This window comes from Chiloscyllium plagiosum, unplaced genomic scaffold (genome assembly GCF_037043375.1).
Source record: "Chiloscyllium plagiosum isolate Xiang-an unplaced genomic scaffold, Cpla_swu_hap1 HiC_scaffold_33, whole genome shotgun sequence".
NCBI classification, from domain to species: domain Eukaryota; kingdom Metazoa; phylum Chordata; class Chondrichthyes; order Orectolobiformes; family Hemiscylliidae; genus Chiloscyllium; species Chiloscyllium plagiosum.
Window position 1 is genome coordinate 18636249 of NW_028270171.1, and position 14451 is coordinate 18650699.

At 38.6% G+C, this 14451-nt stretch overlaps 1 protein-coding gene across 25 annotated transcripts in view; it reads right to left on the bottom strand.

Moving 5' to 3' along the window:
- Positions 1-14451, bottom strand: part of LOC122542270 (activating transcription factor 7-interacting protein 1-like) — a 191431-nt gene that overhangs the window by 125120 nt on the left and 51860 nt on the right. For 3 of the 25 annotated variants that reach the window (XM_087978316.1, XM_087978315.1, XM_087978317.1), the window contains one exon: positions 3051-3201. The exons of 21 other annotated variants lie outside the window; for them this stretch is intronic. In XM_087978316.1, coding sequence (XP_087834442.1) covers positions 3051-3070 — 20 coding nt within the window. In that variant the 5' untranslated portion in view covers positions 3071-3201. Of the gene's footprint in view, positions 1-3050; positions 3202-8013; positions 8081-14451 lie in introns of those variants that run through there. One more of the 25 variants, XM_043679825.2, reaches the window with a different exon arrangement.

The window sequence follows — 14451 nt, forward strand, 5'->3', positions numbered from 1 at the left end:
TTCATCCTTTGTGACCAGTACTGTACACAATTCTCCAGATTTGGTCTTACTAGTGCCCTGGATAACTGAAGCGCAACATCTCCACTCCTGCATTTAATTCCCCTTGCAACAAATAAAATTGTTAGCTTTCCCTGCACAATTTGTGCATTAGGACATACCTTAGCACTGCTGCCTCACAGCACCAGGGTCCCAGGTTCAATTCCAGCCTCGGGCAACTGTCCGTGTGGAGTCTGCACATTCTCCCAGAGTCTGCATGGGTTTCCTCCGGGTGGTCCATTTTCATCCCACAGTCCAAAACATGAGCAGGTCAAGTAGATTGGCCATGCTAAATTCCCCATATAGTGTTAGGTGTGTTAGTCAGAGGGAAGTGGGTCTGGGTGGGTTACTCTCCAGAGGGTCAGTGTGGACTTGTTGGGCCGAAGGGCCTGTTTCCATATTGTAAGTCATCCAATCTAATCATACCCCAGATCTGTCTGCGTCTCAGAGCTCGACTTCTCACAATTTGGATAATACTGTGTGCTGCTTTCTATTCTCTGCCAAAAATGGACAATTCCATACTATCCACATTGTGCTCCACTTACCAGATCTTTGCCATTCACTTAAGAAGCCTACAAAATGTTATATCCTCTCCACAACTCATTTTCCTATTTGTTTTGAATCCGCAAATTCAGCTACCAAACCTTAAATATACATAATGACTTTGAAGAAATTGAAGAGTTGAGGCCCAGCACTGACCCATGGCACCATGCCAGCCTGAAAAAAAACCTCATTCCTATTATTTGACCTGTTAACAGGAAGCAACTTCTATGCATGCCAAAATGATACTCTATTCATAGAGTCAGTCATGACAAGCTTTTTTCTTCAACCTCAATAATCTTTGATGTGGCACCGTATCAAATACGTCCTGGAAGTCTAAATGCAATACATCAATTGGTTCTCTTTTATCTAAAGCACTTCAAAAAAGCTCCATTAAATTAAACATTTCCCTTTGACAAAACCATGTTGGCTCTGCAGGATTGCCTTGGACTTATCCAAGTGCTCTGTTAGAACATTTTTAATAAATATCTATAATTTTTCCATGTGACAGATGTAAGCTAACTGGCCAGTAGTTGTTGCCTGCTTTCTATTTCCCTCCATTTTTGAATAAACTCTGGAACATTGAGGGAGAGATTCAGCAGTGGTAACACTATTGAACATCAAAGAGGGGATGGTCAGATTCTCTCCTGGAGATGGTCATTGCCTGGCACTTCTGTGGCATGAATATTACTTAACAGTCCAAGCCCAAACATCCAGTCTTACTGCTATAAAACATGAACAGCTTCAGTATCTCAGCAATTCTGAATGCCATTCATTCATCAAATCAGCAGACATCTCTATTTTTGACCCAATGATGAGGGGACAGTCAGTCATTTAATGTGGAACCTGAAGTCGGTTAGGAGTTTACCCCAAGATCTCTTACAGCAATGCCTGGGGACGGAAATGATTGACCTCCAACCACACTAGCTTCCTTTGTGCAAGGTATGACTTCAGTCGAAAAGCTTCACAAATGATTCCCTTCTATTTTGCTAGAGAGTTTCTTGATGTCACACTAAAATGCTTCCTTAATGTCAAGGGAGTCACACTAACCATCTCTTCAATTCATTCTTTCAGCCATGTGTGGACCAAAGCTGTAATGATGTCAGACTGAGTGGCAGCAGGGCAATGGTAGAACTACAAATTTTACACCACTGAGCTAGTTATTACTGAGTAAGTAAGCATGATTTGACAACAATGTCAATGTCAACAACTCTAACCGTCATTTTACTCAATTAAAATAGTAAGTCATAGTGTTGGAGGTTTCCTTTGTGGGGGGCTAGGACACATCTGGGCAATTTTTTTTAAGACTGCTGGGGATATGGTTTTACTGGACTCCTGCATCATTGGAATGATATTTATGGAACCTTGCTCTCATTAGTGGTTCTATTGTCCACTTTCATAACTGGATGTAGCAGGACTGCAGAACTTTGATCACACAACTAATGGATATGATCTTTTAGCTCTATCAGATACTATTTTTGTCTGTCGTAGAAGTAACCCTGCGTTTTAGCCTCAACAGTATTGCTGGACTCCTTTGAAATCTATCCCATTCAGAAGTGATAATGCCACACAATAAACGCTCAGGTTCTTAATGTAAAGACAGAAGTCTCCACAAGGTCGGTGTAGTGGTTACTCCTAAACACTGGCTTGGACTGATGAATCTGACAGATAGGCTGGAAATAATGGAATCACAAATATGTTTTCCCCTCATTTTGCTTCCTTGAACCCAGCACAGCAACTATATCCTTTAGGACTCATCCAGTTCAGTCAGTAGTAGTACTACCATGCAACTTTGATGAAATAGAGTACCCTATCCAGAGCACATTCTGTGCCCTTGTCACCCTCAACACTTCTTCAAAATAAATTTCATGTGGTGGCGTCAATGTTGAACTGGGAGGGGGGCAAGGTCAGAAATCATGACACCAGCTTATAGTCCAACAGGTTTATTTGAAATCACATGCTTTTGGAGCATTGCTCTTTCATCAAGTGAACTAAGGAGCTCCTAAGGAAGGAGCAGTGCTCCAAAAGCTTGGTGATTTTAAATAAACTTGTTGGACGATAACCTGGTGTCATGTGACTTCTAACCCTGTCCAAATAGATTTAATATGGGGGAACATGAGTTCATCTTCAAAATGGGCAAGGTCACTTGTAGATAGCAATCAGCAAAAGGTTTTCTTCCTAAGGTTTAAGTTAAAGTTAATGCCATGAGATTTGTGGTGTAAAGTCACTGCTGAGGACTGCGAGGCAATTCCCTGACTGTATACTATTGTGCTGCCATCTCTGGATCAGTCCTTTCTTGGGAAAGGCCATATACAGGGATGGTGATGATAGTGTTGAGACATTTTGCTCATTGATAATGATTTGCTCATTAATGATTATATCAGACTGTTGCTCAACTAGGTGTTGGCCAGCTCACTATTTTAGCATAATCCCAAAATTGGTTATTAAAAAGGGAAAATAAAAAAAAGACTTACAGGACTGTGTTTGCCATCATTCCCCATGCCTAGATGAATTCCAACTGGCCCATGCAGTTCCATTCCTTCAAGACTTTACAGCAGTTTGACAGAGTTGCTGGGCTTCCTTGGCCATATTAAAGTTTAAGAATCAGCTACATTACTGTGGGATCTGTTATCACATAGGACAAATCAGGTAATGTTTGATGTCATCTGGGAAAGAAATCTATCAACCAGATTATAGTTTCAACTATTAAATTGGAATTAAAATCCAGTTTCTATGTTATTTGAAGACAAAATTCCACCAGCTGCCATTTCATCCCATGATCCCAAAGCATTAGCCTGGGCCTCTGGATTACCTATCCAGTGACATCCCCACTATGCCAATGCCTCTCCCTGGTCATACGGATCCTGGTCAAACACTTTTTGATAGTTGAGATGCAAAACAGATTAAAATATGGAGGATGTCATCAACTTCCCACAGCTTTGTCATGATCATTTCCTCAAAAACATTGGAGGTGGGTGGACGTAGAATCATCGCCTTCAGAGTTAATACATCTACATCCAAAAATCCCTCCAATCAGAAAAAGGGCAAGACCCTAATACTGCACAAAACAGTATTAAAAACAAAACCACATGAAAGAATTATCAAACTGAGCTGGCAGCATGCATCAGAAACACTGATTAATAATTGTACTGTGTGTAGAAAAGGAAAAAATCATCCACACTTAACAGAAGCAGACAGGAAGGGTTTGTGTGATTAGTGCACTTAAACTGAATTTAGAAGAAGTGTTGCAATATTACCCTTGAATTTAAACACTTTGCTTTGAATTGAAATTCCAAAAAAATGTTGTAAGTCATTCTACAGTTAGAAATTAAGCTATAAACAAGCTGGGCTTTACAATGGACATTTTGCAGAAGTGGGCAGAGGTGGGTACTGCAGATGCTGGAGATCAGAGTCAAGATTAGAGTGGTGCTGGAAAAGCACACGTCAGGCAGCATCAGAGGAGCAGGAAAATTGACATTTTGGGCAAAAGCCCTTCATCAGGAATGCTGAATGTTTGATAGAATATTAAGTCAGTGACACTTTTTAAAATCAGGTTTTAAGTTCATTACACATAGGAGATAAGATGCAAAACAATTACAATGGCACCATACGGTGCAAAAATATACTTTCATCTCCAAGGTAGGTGAAGCAACAGACTCACTGCACAAATGTGCCAACACTCAGTGCTGTTGAATACCTTAAAGCATTTGCTTAGATAAATTTTACCTATAAAATGGCTATTTAGGTCTTAAGTTATGGAAAAACAAAGCACTAACCCATATTATATTTAATCTCGGACACTACAAAAAAGGTCTACTGCACTCATTACAATGCCAGCCATTGACAATTTATGCAAAGAATCTCAAGGAAACATGGAAAAATGAAGCAAAGTTAATACAAGTGTATTTTTTAAAAAAGCACTTAAACTCATCATGCTAGATTACAAATCAGGATGTCCAAAAATGGGGTGGAAGTAAATGGTGTATGAAGTAACTACAAAGTGAAAAATCTAACTGCACATTAGCAGATATTCTCTTGTACACCAACAGAGAGCAGCAGCAAGGCTGAGTGTTAGTACGCCAGTAAGTGCTTCTAGAATTTTCCAGCAAAGATGCATTTGATTCTGTATGTTAGACATAGCAGCTAGAAAGATAAAGATTTGGCTGAAGAAAGACTCTGCCCCCCAAAAATCACACCCAAAGACAGGCTACCACAGGTTTTCATGGCCTGTTTAACAGCCTGTCACTGTTGCAAAATATGATAAATATGATACAATGGATCCTTTGTCATACTGTTGTTTTTCACGATCCATTGTGTGTTTTTCAGGAATTTAGAGAGTGTCAGTGAGTCACTTCATACGAGGCATGAGAACACTGGCCACCGGAAAGAGGTGGAGCCTGAATAATACAAAGGAATGACTTGTGCTTTGCTATAGCTGGCCTGTTTTCCCAAATATTTGCTCAGCCACTATTGCCTCATTAACCGCTAGGCTTCAAAATACACAACATAAACCCAGATAACTTGCCACTTCCATTTAAGTGAGCAGACATCATAAAACATACTACTGAAGCAGATTTTGCACTTAGAATGAATATTAACACTGGTTGATAAAATCTTTCCCACTATGTCAATTAACAATGCAATGTTCTATATCTAACAGAATATGGCAAACAGATTTTTTTCCATTTCAAAATTTCTTTTCTACCATGCTAACATTTTTACTGGATTGTACTGACAATTTATTTTGCAGTTGTGAGATGCTTATGACCTGTGTATCAGAAGAATGCAACACTTCTGATACAAGCAGAAAACAAAGCAGGCAAGTTTCAAACACAGCAAAATTATTTGGATGAACCCTTGGTTTTTAAGTTCTTTGCAGCATCTCTATTTCTACATTGTCCTTGCTTCCTAAGTAAAGCAGAGAAGTAAATTCCCAAAACTGGAGGAGTCAAGCATTTACTTTGTTACAGCCAAAGCTAATTAGGGTCTAAAATTACCAACCCTGCACCAAAAAGCAGCAAATTTTAATGATTTCCAAAAAGAGGTTTATTTCTGTACATCAACCAGTGCTTCCTGGTTTCAGACCTCATGCGAATTTGGAATCTACCATTGAAGTGTCTGCATCCCTTCATGTCACTCAACAATCTGAGCTTTATAATCCAAGTATTCAAATCCGGTCCTCAGTTTCTGTCCCCTAAAGTGCCTCATTAAGATGATCACTCAACAACATCTTTTCTTCTACTCCTATGTGAACTTTGCACTCTTGAACATTTCTTCATCTTGCCAGCTAACTTTCCCACTAGTTTCTCATGAGAAAAGTACACTGATGGAATGCAACCCAAGTAGTTTATCTTGTGTGTGCAATAACCACTCATTTGTATGCACCAGAAAGAACAATGTACAACCCCATCATTTGGAGCATTGTTTTACAGCCAATAGATTGGATAAATTGCTAATATGCCAATATAGTTTTAAAATGCTTTTTTTTTTAAAAACTAGCACAAAAAAATGTGCAAAATTAACCAAATAATCTGAAGTCTTTTCTGGCCCCACCTTTCCCACATATTACAGATTTAAATTCAGAGATGAAAATATTTCAGCTTTAACTACAGAATGCAAAGTGGGATTATAACTATTGCTATTATAATTACATACCAAGTTTAAATTTTTGAAAGGTCATTTCCTCTTAATCAGTGTGCTAAGCCTGTACATCCTTTGGTTGACCACCTTCAGTACAACACCAGAGGGCACCTGTGCTCATTAGCTACATGGTGGCTATTCTTCAAAATCTTTAAAAATCATATCTGTAATACTTAACTTGGTACTGAGTATTTTCTTTATTCAAATACCCTGTACGTACATAAAGTGAGAAAACTGTTTTGAGCAGGATGAGCGTGAACACATATCACATCTATTTTTAGAAAGGGAACCCAAACTTGTCTTCTATAAGTAGGCCTGTCATGATTTCTCTTATGTAAAATCAAATTCTCTTTCAAACTAAAATTTGTTTTACGCATTCACTGTCATTAATAGGGCCTCCATTACTTTGAGAAATATTGCAGTAATGTATTAACCACCTCCCATTTTTGTTAAAACTACAGATTGAGAAAAAGCAAAAATGATTTTCAGCACACTGATTTGATGGAGGTTTTTTGATGTAAAATAAAATGCTGCAGAATATGCAACAGAGCTTTCAAGCCATGCTTGCCACAATGTACTGATTGCCATTCACAGTTTCAAATGTTTCAGAATCACCAGCATTTGTACAAGTCTTCCCCATGATGTGAGTTAAGCAAACAGGAAATGAGTTTTCTGCCCTTGAATGGAACAAAAGGACGTGGCATGGATTATTTCCATAACACTAATCCTGACATAACTGAAGTGTGCTGTTAAAAATGGGAAAATATATTCTGCAATCTGTATATATAGTGTCTAATTTTAGTTTTGTAATCTGAAGATAAAAGGGAAGTAATAAAACAATGACTACCCATTTGCCCTCCAGCAAAGGCACGAGCAGGCCTGCCGCATCTATAAACAAGTTCTACCTTCTGGTCAATTTATGGTAATCTATTTTACTGCAGTCAACAACAATCTGTGCAATTCATTGTAAAGATGAGCTGAGCTATCTTGAGTACTTGAGCATTTTCATGATTCGCAAAGCATTCAATTGAATTTTTAATAGAAAAAACAACTAAGCAATATTACTTAAATTTTAGCAGAAAGGAAGTCCAAGCATTGTCTTGTCTTGGTGTTGAGATTATGAAAGGTCTGCCACTGAGGGCTTTTCAATCAAAGCATGGTTAATTTCTCAAATAAAGAGAAAACATTAACTCAGTACTATTTTAAAAGTTAGTTCAGACAGAAAGCTGTTGTTTATATGAACCAATATATTTCCTTCAAGTAAAGTCAGAATAAAAACACATGTTTGCAATGATGATGAGGTAACTGGAAACAAACTTAGTGGATATTACCTCTGGCCAATCAGGCTACTCATCTGCCAGTTTTTCCAAACTACCATGTTGAGAGTTTGCTCCCACTTCTCTCCAACATCCTTTTAATCATGAATTAATTAAAAATTTGGTCCCAATTAAATCAGGATCATCCTTCCCATGATGCATCATACATATTCTTCACTTTTCAAGCCTTGTTTGCTGCACACAATGAACTTACTTTAAAATGGGGATCAACTGAAATAATAGCCAATACTTTACTGTTTGAACTAATAAAATTGCTCTGTTTGTTAGTTATTTAACTGGATACAGCTAGACACAAAGCCCTAAATCCAGAAGCGTGGAAAATGCCATCATGTCAAAAATAGATTCCCTAGATTGTGTACATTATTTTTTGACAAATGTAGTTGGCAAAATGTGCCATAAAATAAACTGTAAAAGAAATTTCTGTATTGTGGAAAAACAAGTGTAAAAATACTGGACATACCCATGAGGGAGCCCCCTGCAGCCATTTTGTAAGTCAGTCTCAGCAACGGCAGCAAAAACCTCACCTTCTTTGAAGTCACTGCACTGTGTGGGGGAGGGATACATACCTGCTGCCTGATAGGTCTGCATAATCATGCTTGCAACTGCCAATAAAAAAGGAGCTGCTCAGAACTGAGCAATCAGCAGCGAGCCCTGCAAAGTTCGCCTGGCAACTGAGGGGCAAAGGAGGTTATTCTATGGTCATGAAAGGAGGGTGAGGGGGGAAAAAAAAGACTGATTGCTGGAAATCTGAAGACCATCAGAATTTGATAGCTAAAGCCAGTTATATAAATTGTTTATATTTTAAAAGAGCCAATCACAAGAATAAAAACCTCAAGCTGGTATACGAAAACACACCTTTGTCCATGCTTTAGTAAAAGATATGTTAAATCAATTAACGTAATTAGAAACTGCTGCATATCTTTGCACTGGGATAGATAAGCTGCACGGGTTATTCTGGACACAACAGCTCTCTAATTTACTGGGAAATTTTGAGGTGACAAGTCTTCAAATATGACCCAAATCAGACCATATTTGCCAAAATAACAGCTGATGCCACACCTGTTCATCATACTTCCCTTGTGACATTAAGTTACCTATGGATGCAGATCAAAACGACGATCAAATACACATGCAGCCTTCCTCGCCATTTCTGCTCTCAACCGCATCTAATATAGATGACATTTGTATACTTAAGTGCTTTGATTGGGGGGGGGGGGGGGGGGGTCAGACAGGCAGAAACCAAAAAGCAACAAGTAATTGGCCAGGATCTCAAATTTCTTGTTGTTCTTTCATGTATTAACCATCCTTTGCCCTGAAATTCCTAGTTTGGATTGTTGTAACATTTAAAAGATTCCCCCAATCATTACGACTCATTGCTGTTTAAGAAACCACTAGCCACACACTTTCCTTTGGTGCCTCAAGGTCATTCATGATGTAACTATCAAAACTACTTGATAAATGGTCTTGCATGAACAGAAAAAAACTAACTACTTCTTAGAAGGAGCTGTTTCTCCTGACTTAAATCAAATTAGGATGCAGCACCACACAGTGTTAACTACAAAAATATGGCTATGGATTTTGATATGATTGTTGGACCACTGACTAGTTTGTCTGCACAAATAGAAAATAAAAATATCTAATTATGAAGAAATGTATATATAGACTATAAAAAATTGACCATATAGTCAATTGCATTAAAAAGTGAGCAACTGCCATATCTAGAGGCAATTGCGACAGCAAGGACATCCTTCCGGCATTCGTGTGGCAGTAGCAAAAAAGCTCCTCCAGGGGACAGGATGGTGGTGCCAACATGACATTTGCAGCCAAAGCAAGTTTTATGGGTACAATGGGAGCCTGGCAGCAGAGCAGGGACTCCTAGTGGCAGTAGGCCTGGAGCAAGTTCTTCTGGTCATTGGTGAGGCAGTGGAGAAGCAGAGCTGGGGACTCCTGGTTGTGGGGTGAGCGCCAGTTCAGTGCAGTCAGTGAGGTGGGTCTAGTGATGAAGAGACAGCACCTAAGATGTGTGGCAACTCCTACATTGGTTAGGCCAGTGCAGGCAGCAGCAAGGCATTGGAGGTCTCTCAGTTACTGGAAGCTCTATGCCAAAGTGGACTAGGTTGGAAAGACTAATTCTCTGGACTTTTTATTTCTTTAATTTCCTAATTTTTCTTTGAGTGTTTTTGGTAAGAATCTTTACCTAGGATGCCTTTGAACCTCAATGTGGTGATCTGTTAACTTTTCACTGTACAGAGGAACCTCAATTATCTGGCATTCGATTACTTGAATATCAAATTACCTGGCAAGACCGCAAGGTCCCAATGCTCGGCTAACCTGTTATCTGGCATTCGATTATCCGGAATTCGATTAACGGAACAAAACACTGCCCGCCCGTGTCCTTCAGATAATCATGGTTCCTCTGTACTCAAATGAGTACATGATAATAAAGCTAATTCAATTCAATCCAACCTACCAACTCCTGCTAATGTTTTATTACTAAGAGCTGTGAAGAATACTACAGAATAAAATCCTGCTCACAAATGCAAAAGCTCAAGAGTATGAATGAAGTTACATATCCTATGTATTCAATTTAATATCCAAGGTGAACAATTCATAATCATTGGGGGACTTGGATCTATTACATGGCTCTTTATAATTCTCCCCAAGTCAGTTTGAGATGCTACTTTAGAGATACAGACAATTTAAATTTACAGCCTTTCATTAGGTACCCATGAGCAGCTGCAGAGTAAATGGTCATACTAATTAATAGTTAAACACTCGCTTCAATCCAAGTTTCCTATTTCAAAATACTAATAGGAGGAATGAAACGGAGTTCTAGCCAAGGACTTGTTTCTTCAGATTTAAAATTCAGCAGGAATTGCTTCACATTTAACACAGCCTCGTGACTTACCATTAGCATCAGCAATCCACAAAGTCCAAAAGAAACATTTTTGGTTTATGATTTACCAAGAATAAGGTTCAGAGCTATTTGAAAGGAAGGTTTTCCTAATAAATTGACATTTGTTTGATCAAATAAAGAGTCAACACAACCACACCAGATACAGAGACTAGCTTATAGTATTGTCCCATTGTAGATTAAAAAATACCTATCAGACTACCTTTTAACCAATTAATCTGGCACAACCACTCGCTGTATGTTCTTACGCAATAATTAGCTTTTGCAAGAGTCTTAATTATTGCCTCAAACAATAAATCAATACCACTAGTGACTGTTAATGGTGAAGCATTTGTATTTATCTTCAGCCAGAAATATTGAGTAGGCAATTCACCTGGGTCAAGTGGAAACAGTTCAGCTTTCAGGGTTTGGAAGTAGTTAGGGAGGAGGGGAAGAGTTACTTATTGCAAGCTTTCGGACGTCTTTTCCTTCCACAGGCATATCCAGGTAGTGTCAAGGAGAAACAGAAACCAAGTTCAGAAGAGCAATGCTAGGCAACTTTCAGCCTATTGCATCCCATTTCTTTCAGAACTAAAACCAACAATAAACTGGATCTCTAAGAAAATTTTGGCTTCCTTTCCAAAGTTACTTGACTTTTTGGTAATTATACAAGTCATAGCTCCCATTATATTTAGACTTCCAATTCCAAACTATAAATATCTTTGTTCAAAACCTTGGTAACCCCTTTTCATCTACTATGTCCAAATGGTTCTATATTCCAGTTCTGGTTGCCAAAATCAAGGCAGCTTAAGCAGACTATGGCATCAAGAAGCCCAAACAAAACTGCTGTCAGTAGAAATTGCTGCTGGTTGCAGTCATTTCTAGCAGAGAAATCTGGTTGCAGTCACCATAGATCACACATTCATATCCCAAGGAGATCATGGCAGAAATTCCTCAGGGTATTGTACAAGGCCCAACCATTTTCAGCTGCTTTATGAATGATCTTTCCACCATCATAAAGGTCTGAAGTGAGATATGAGATGTGAAGAGATGGATGTTCAGTACCATTCTCAGAATGCTAGACCATGTCCAAATGCAGCATCCAGGCTTGGGCTGATAATAGCAAGTAACATTCATTTAATGAGAGCTAGAAAGTGAGCAGTCAAAGCATGGAAAAAACTAATCATTGTCCCCTGGTACACAATGGTATAGCTAATCACTGAACCTCCCACAAATCAAAATCCTGGGTGATTACCAGGGGCCAGAAACTGAACTGGACCAACCACGTAAACACTACAGCTACTAGAGTGGGTCAAACAGAGTTCCTGGTGTAGTGAATAATTCCACCTGCCATCTCCCCAGTCGCTCTCCATCATCTCCAAGGCACAAATCAGGAGTATGATGGAATACCTACCATTTGCCTATATAAGCAAAGCTGCAACAATATTCAAGTGTGACAGTACTGTAACCTTTAAGGTGTTCTGCCCATTTTTTCTTGCAGAGGGGTTTTGTTAAAGTGGTTCCAAAGTGTCTCCTTCAAACTGGCAGTCAGTAAGCAACTTTGAGTTCTCTTTGGGTATTCGGTTTTTCCAAGATGTGCTAATGAATGATGAGTGAGCAGGGTCAGACCCAGGAAGGCTTTTTGTTTTGCTTTCAGTTAATTGAGGTTGTTTCTGCTGTCTGAAGCTAAAAGTTAGAGTTCTCTGCTGCTAGACTATAGTCTTCGACAACAAAGCTTCCCCTTAAAATCAAAAGGGAGCAAAGTGCTTTCTTCTGGACTGGAAAGAGACAGTACATGAGAATCATAACTGTTTTGCGAAATGCATTTTTTGCCAAAGGGCAGATAATAGACAAGTTGGTCTGCAAGTGTTAGGGAAATAAGTTGACAGGCATAGGTTAGCCCAGGACTACAAAATGGGCCACAAGGTGAGTTCAGGAGCACACAGGTTTGGAGGGTATGAGGGTTATGGGTCAGATGCAAGGCATGAGGAAGCAGCCCCCTTCTCGTGCCAAGTTTCAGTCATGAGAGATTAGGACAAATTGTCCATTTTCATGTTGAGGTATAGCACTTAATTATTCAATCGTGTCTAAATTATACACAATTATGTCTTCTGAAGGTCCTACCATGACTGAAGAGACCAATGAGATAATCGACATACACATTCAGTAGCAGCTCGTGTATTAGCTGCTTAGGAGAACCTGTACAGTTACACTGCATCTTGCCTTCCTCTGGGAATGTTGGAAGTTGCTAGTTTGATCCAAGTGTTCCTTGAAACATGATTAATCAAATTTCAAAATGGTCAAATGGTAATCTCTACATGAGCTGGTCAACCAGTTTCATTGAAGTGTGCTATTATTGCTAATTAAAATTTGTGCATATTAGAGAAAGAAAATTGAAACAAAAGCAAGTAACTATGTAAGTACAATCTTTTAACTTTGCTAAGTTTCAGTCATAGCCAGAATAGTCATGCAGTTTCAAAGAATAACATTCTTTCAGGAAAAAAAAAGGGAGAATCTTTGACAGCAATAAATTTTGTTTGATGTATAGAGGGGAATAAAAAGGCAAGTATTCTGGTTTTGAATATTATTCTTCTACAACTAGGACCAGTCTTCAATCCAATTAGACTAGTTAAAGTATGTCCTTCTGGTTCTGCAAACTCAGCTTTAGTAGTCATGATCCAGGTCCTAATAGGTGGGTGCTGTCTGGCTCCAGTGGAAAGCTTTAAATAGTTCAGCTGCTAGATACAGAATGCTCTAACTAATGGTAACCAGAAGTAAAAGGAAAACCAACTCTTTAAAAATACTTTTCATTTATATTGCAGTTTTCACAACTACTGGATGCCCAAAGCAATTTAGAGCATATGAACCAATTTTAATTTGAAAGACACTGTTTCAACATAGAAAACAGTAAATTTGTATACAGCTAGCTCTCAAAATCAAACAGTTATGCCTGTCTTTCACAAATTTGTTTGTCTTGCAAAATTTGCTGTCCACCTATTTGCCAATGTAGTGAGGGTTTAATCTTCATTCATCCATCCATAGGTTTAAAGAAAATTGAAAGAAAACAAGTTGAAACTGCACTGCACAAGCGCATCCTGCCACATTTACCATTTGCAAAAACAACAAAAAACCAACTACGAAAAGCAGGACTTTGTTCAAAATGTACTAACGATTAGTAAGTACTAGGTTGGCTGATGGATAAATTAGTCAGGCATCTCTCCTTCAAAGGATGAGCATGGGATTTTTTTTTCATCATTAGATAATCCATAGTTAGGTGGTTGCTCTTGAGTGGGACGGATGCAGATCTGATTCTGTGACACCTTAAAAAGAGTAGGCAGTACCATGGTTTAACATCTCACTCAAAAACAAAAATCAGCACCTCAATAATGGACTGGATCATCAATCTTGATTTTATGTGCTCAGGTTCTGAATTGGGACTTGAACTACAACCTTAAGGTTCAGTTGAGTCACAATTACAGCTTTAACATTGAAGCTAGATTGGAGGAACTAGATATCAAGCATTTTTGATACACAAAAAAGCTAGCTTTAGAAAATATGTTGGGTCACTAGTTTGGCAAGGTATTGTTTAATAGTAAAATAATTCTTAAGTTCCAAAGCTGGTCTTCTCCACTGATTTGATTTTGAACGACTGGCATTACTGAGGAATTTCTATCAAACCTGAAATAGCATATTATCCTTTACTGACTTGCTCTTCGCTCATTTAAGATGCAGTGCTGACATGTTGCACTATAGTCAAAATTCTGTGAACAAAATAACCAAAGATTTAGTCTAGGACTGTGCCATGCAGGATTCAGTAACCAACAGTTACTTGAGATACCATTTGAAACCTTGATAAGGAGACCAAGCTGATACTGGAATTCCAATTTTAGACGTTGGTGGTTACAAGACATGTTAAGTACATATGCAAGTTAGTTAAATTCGCCAATTATAACAGTTCTATTCAACAGCTGGAGATATTTGAGAGGTTAAATCACAATATTTAAT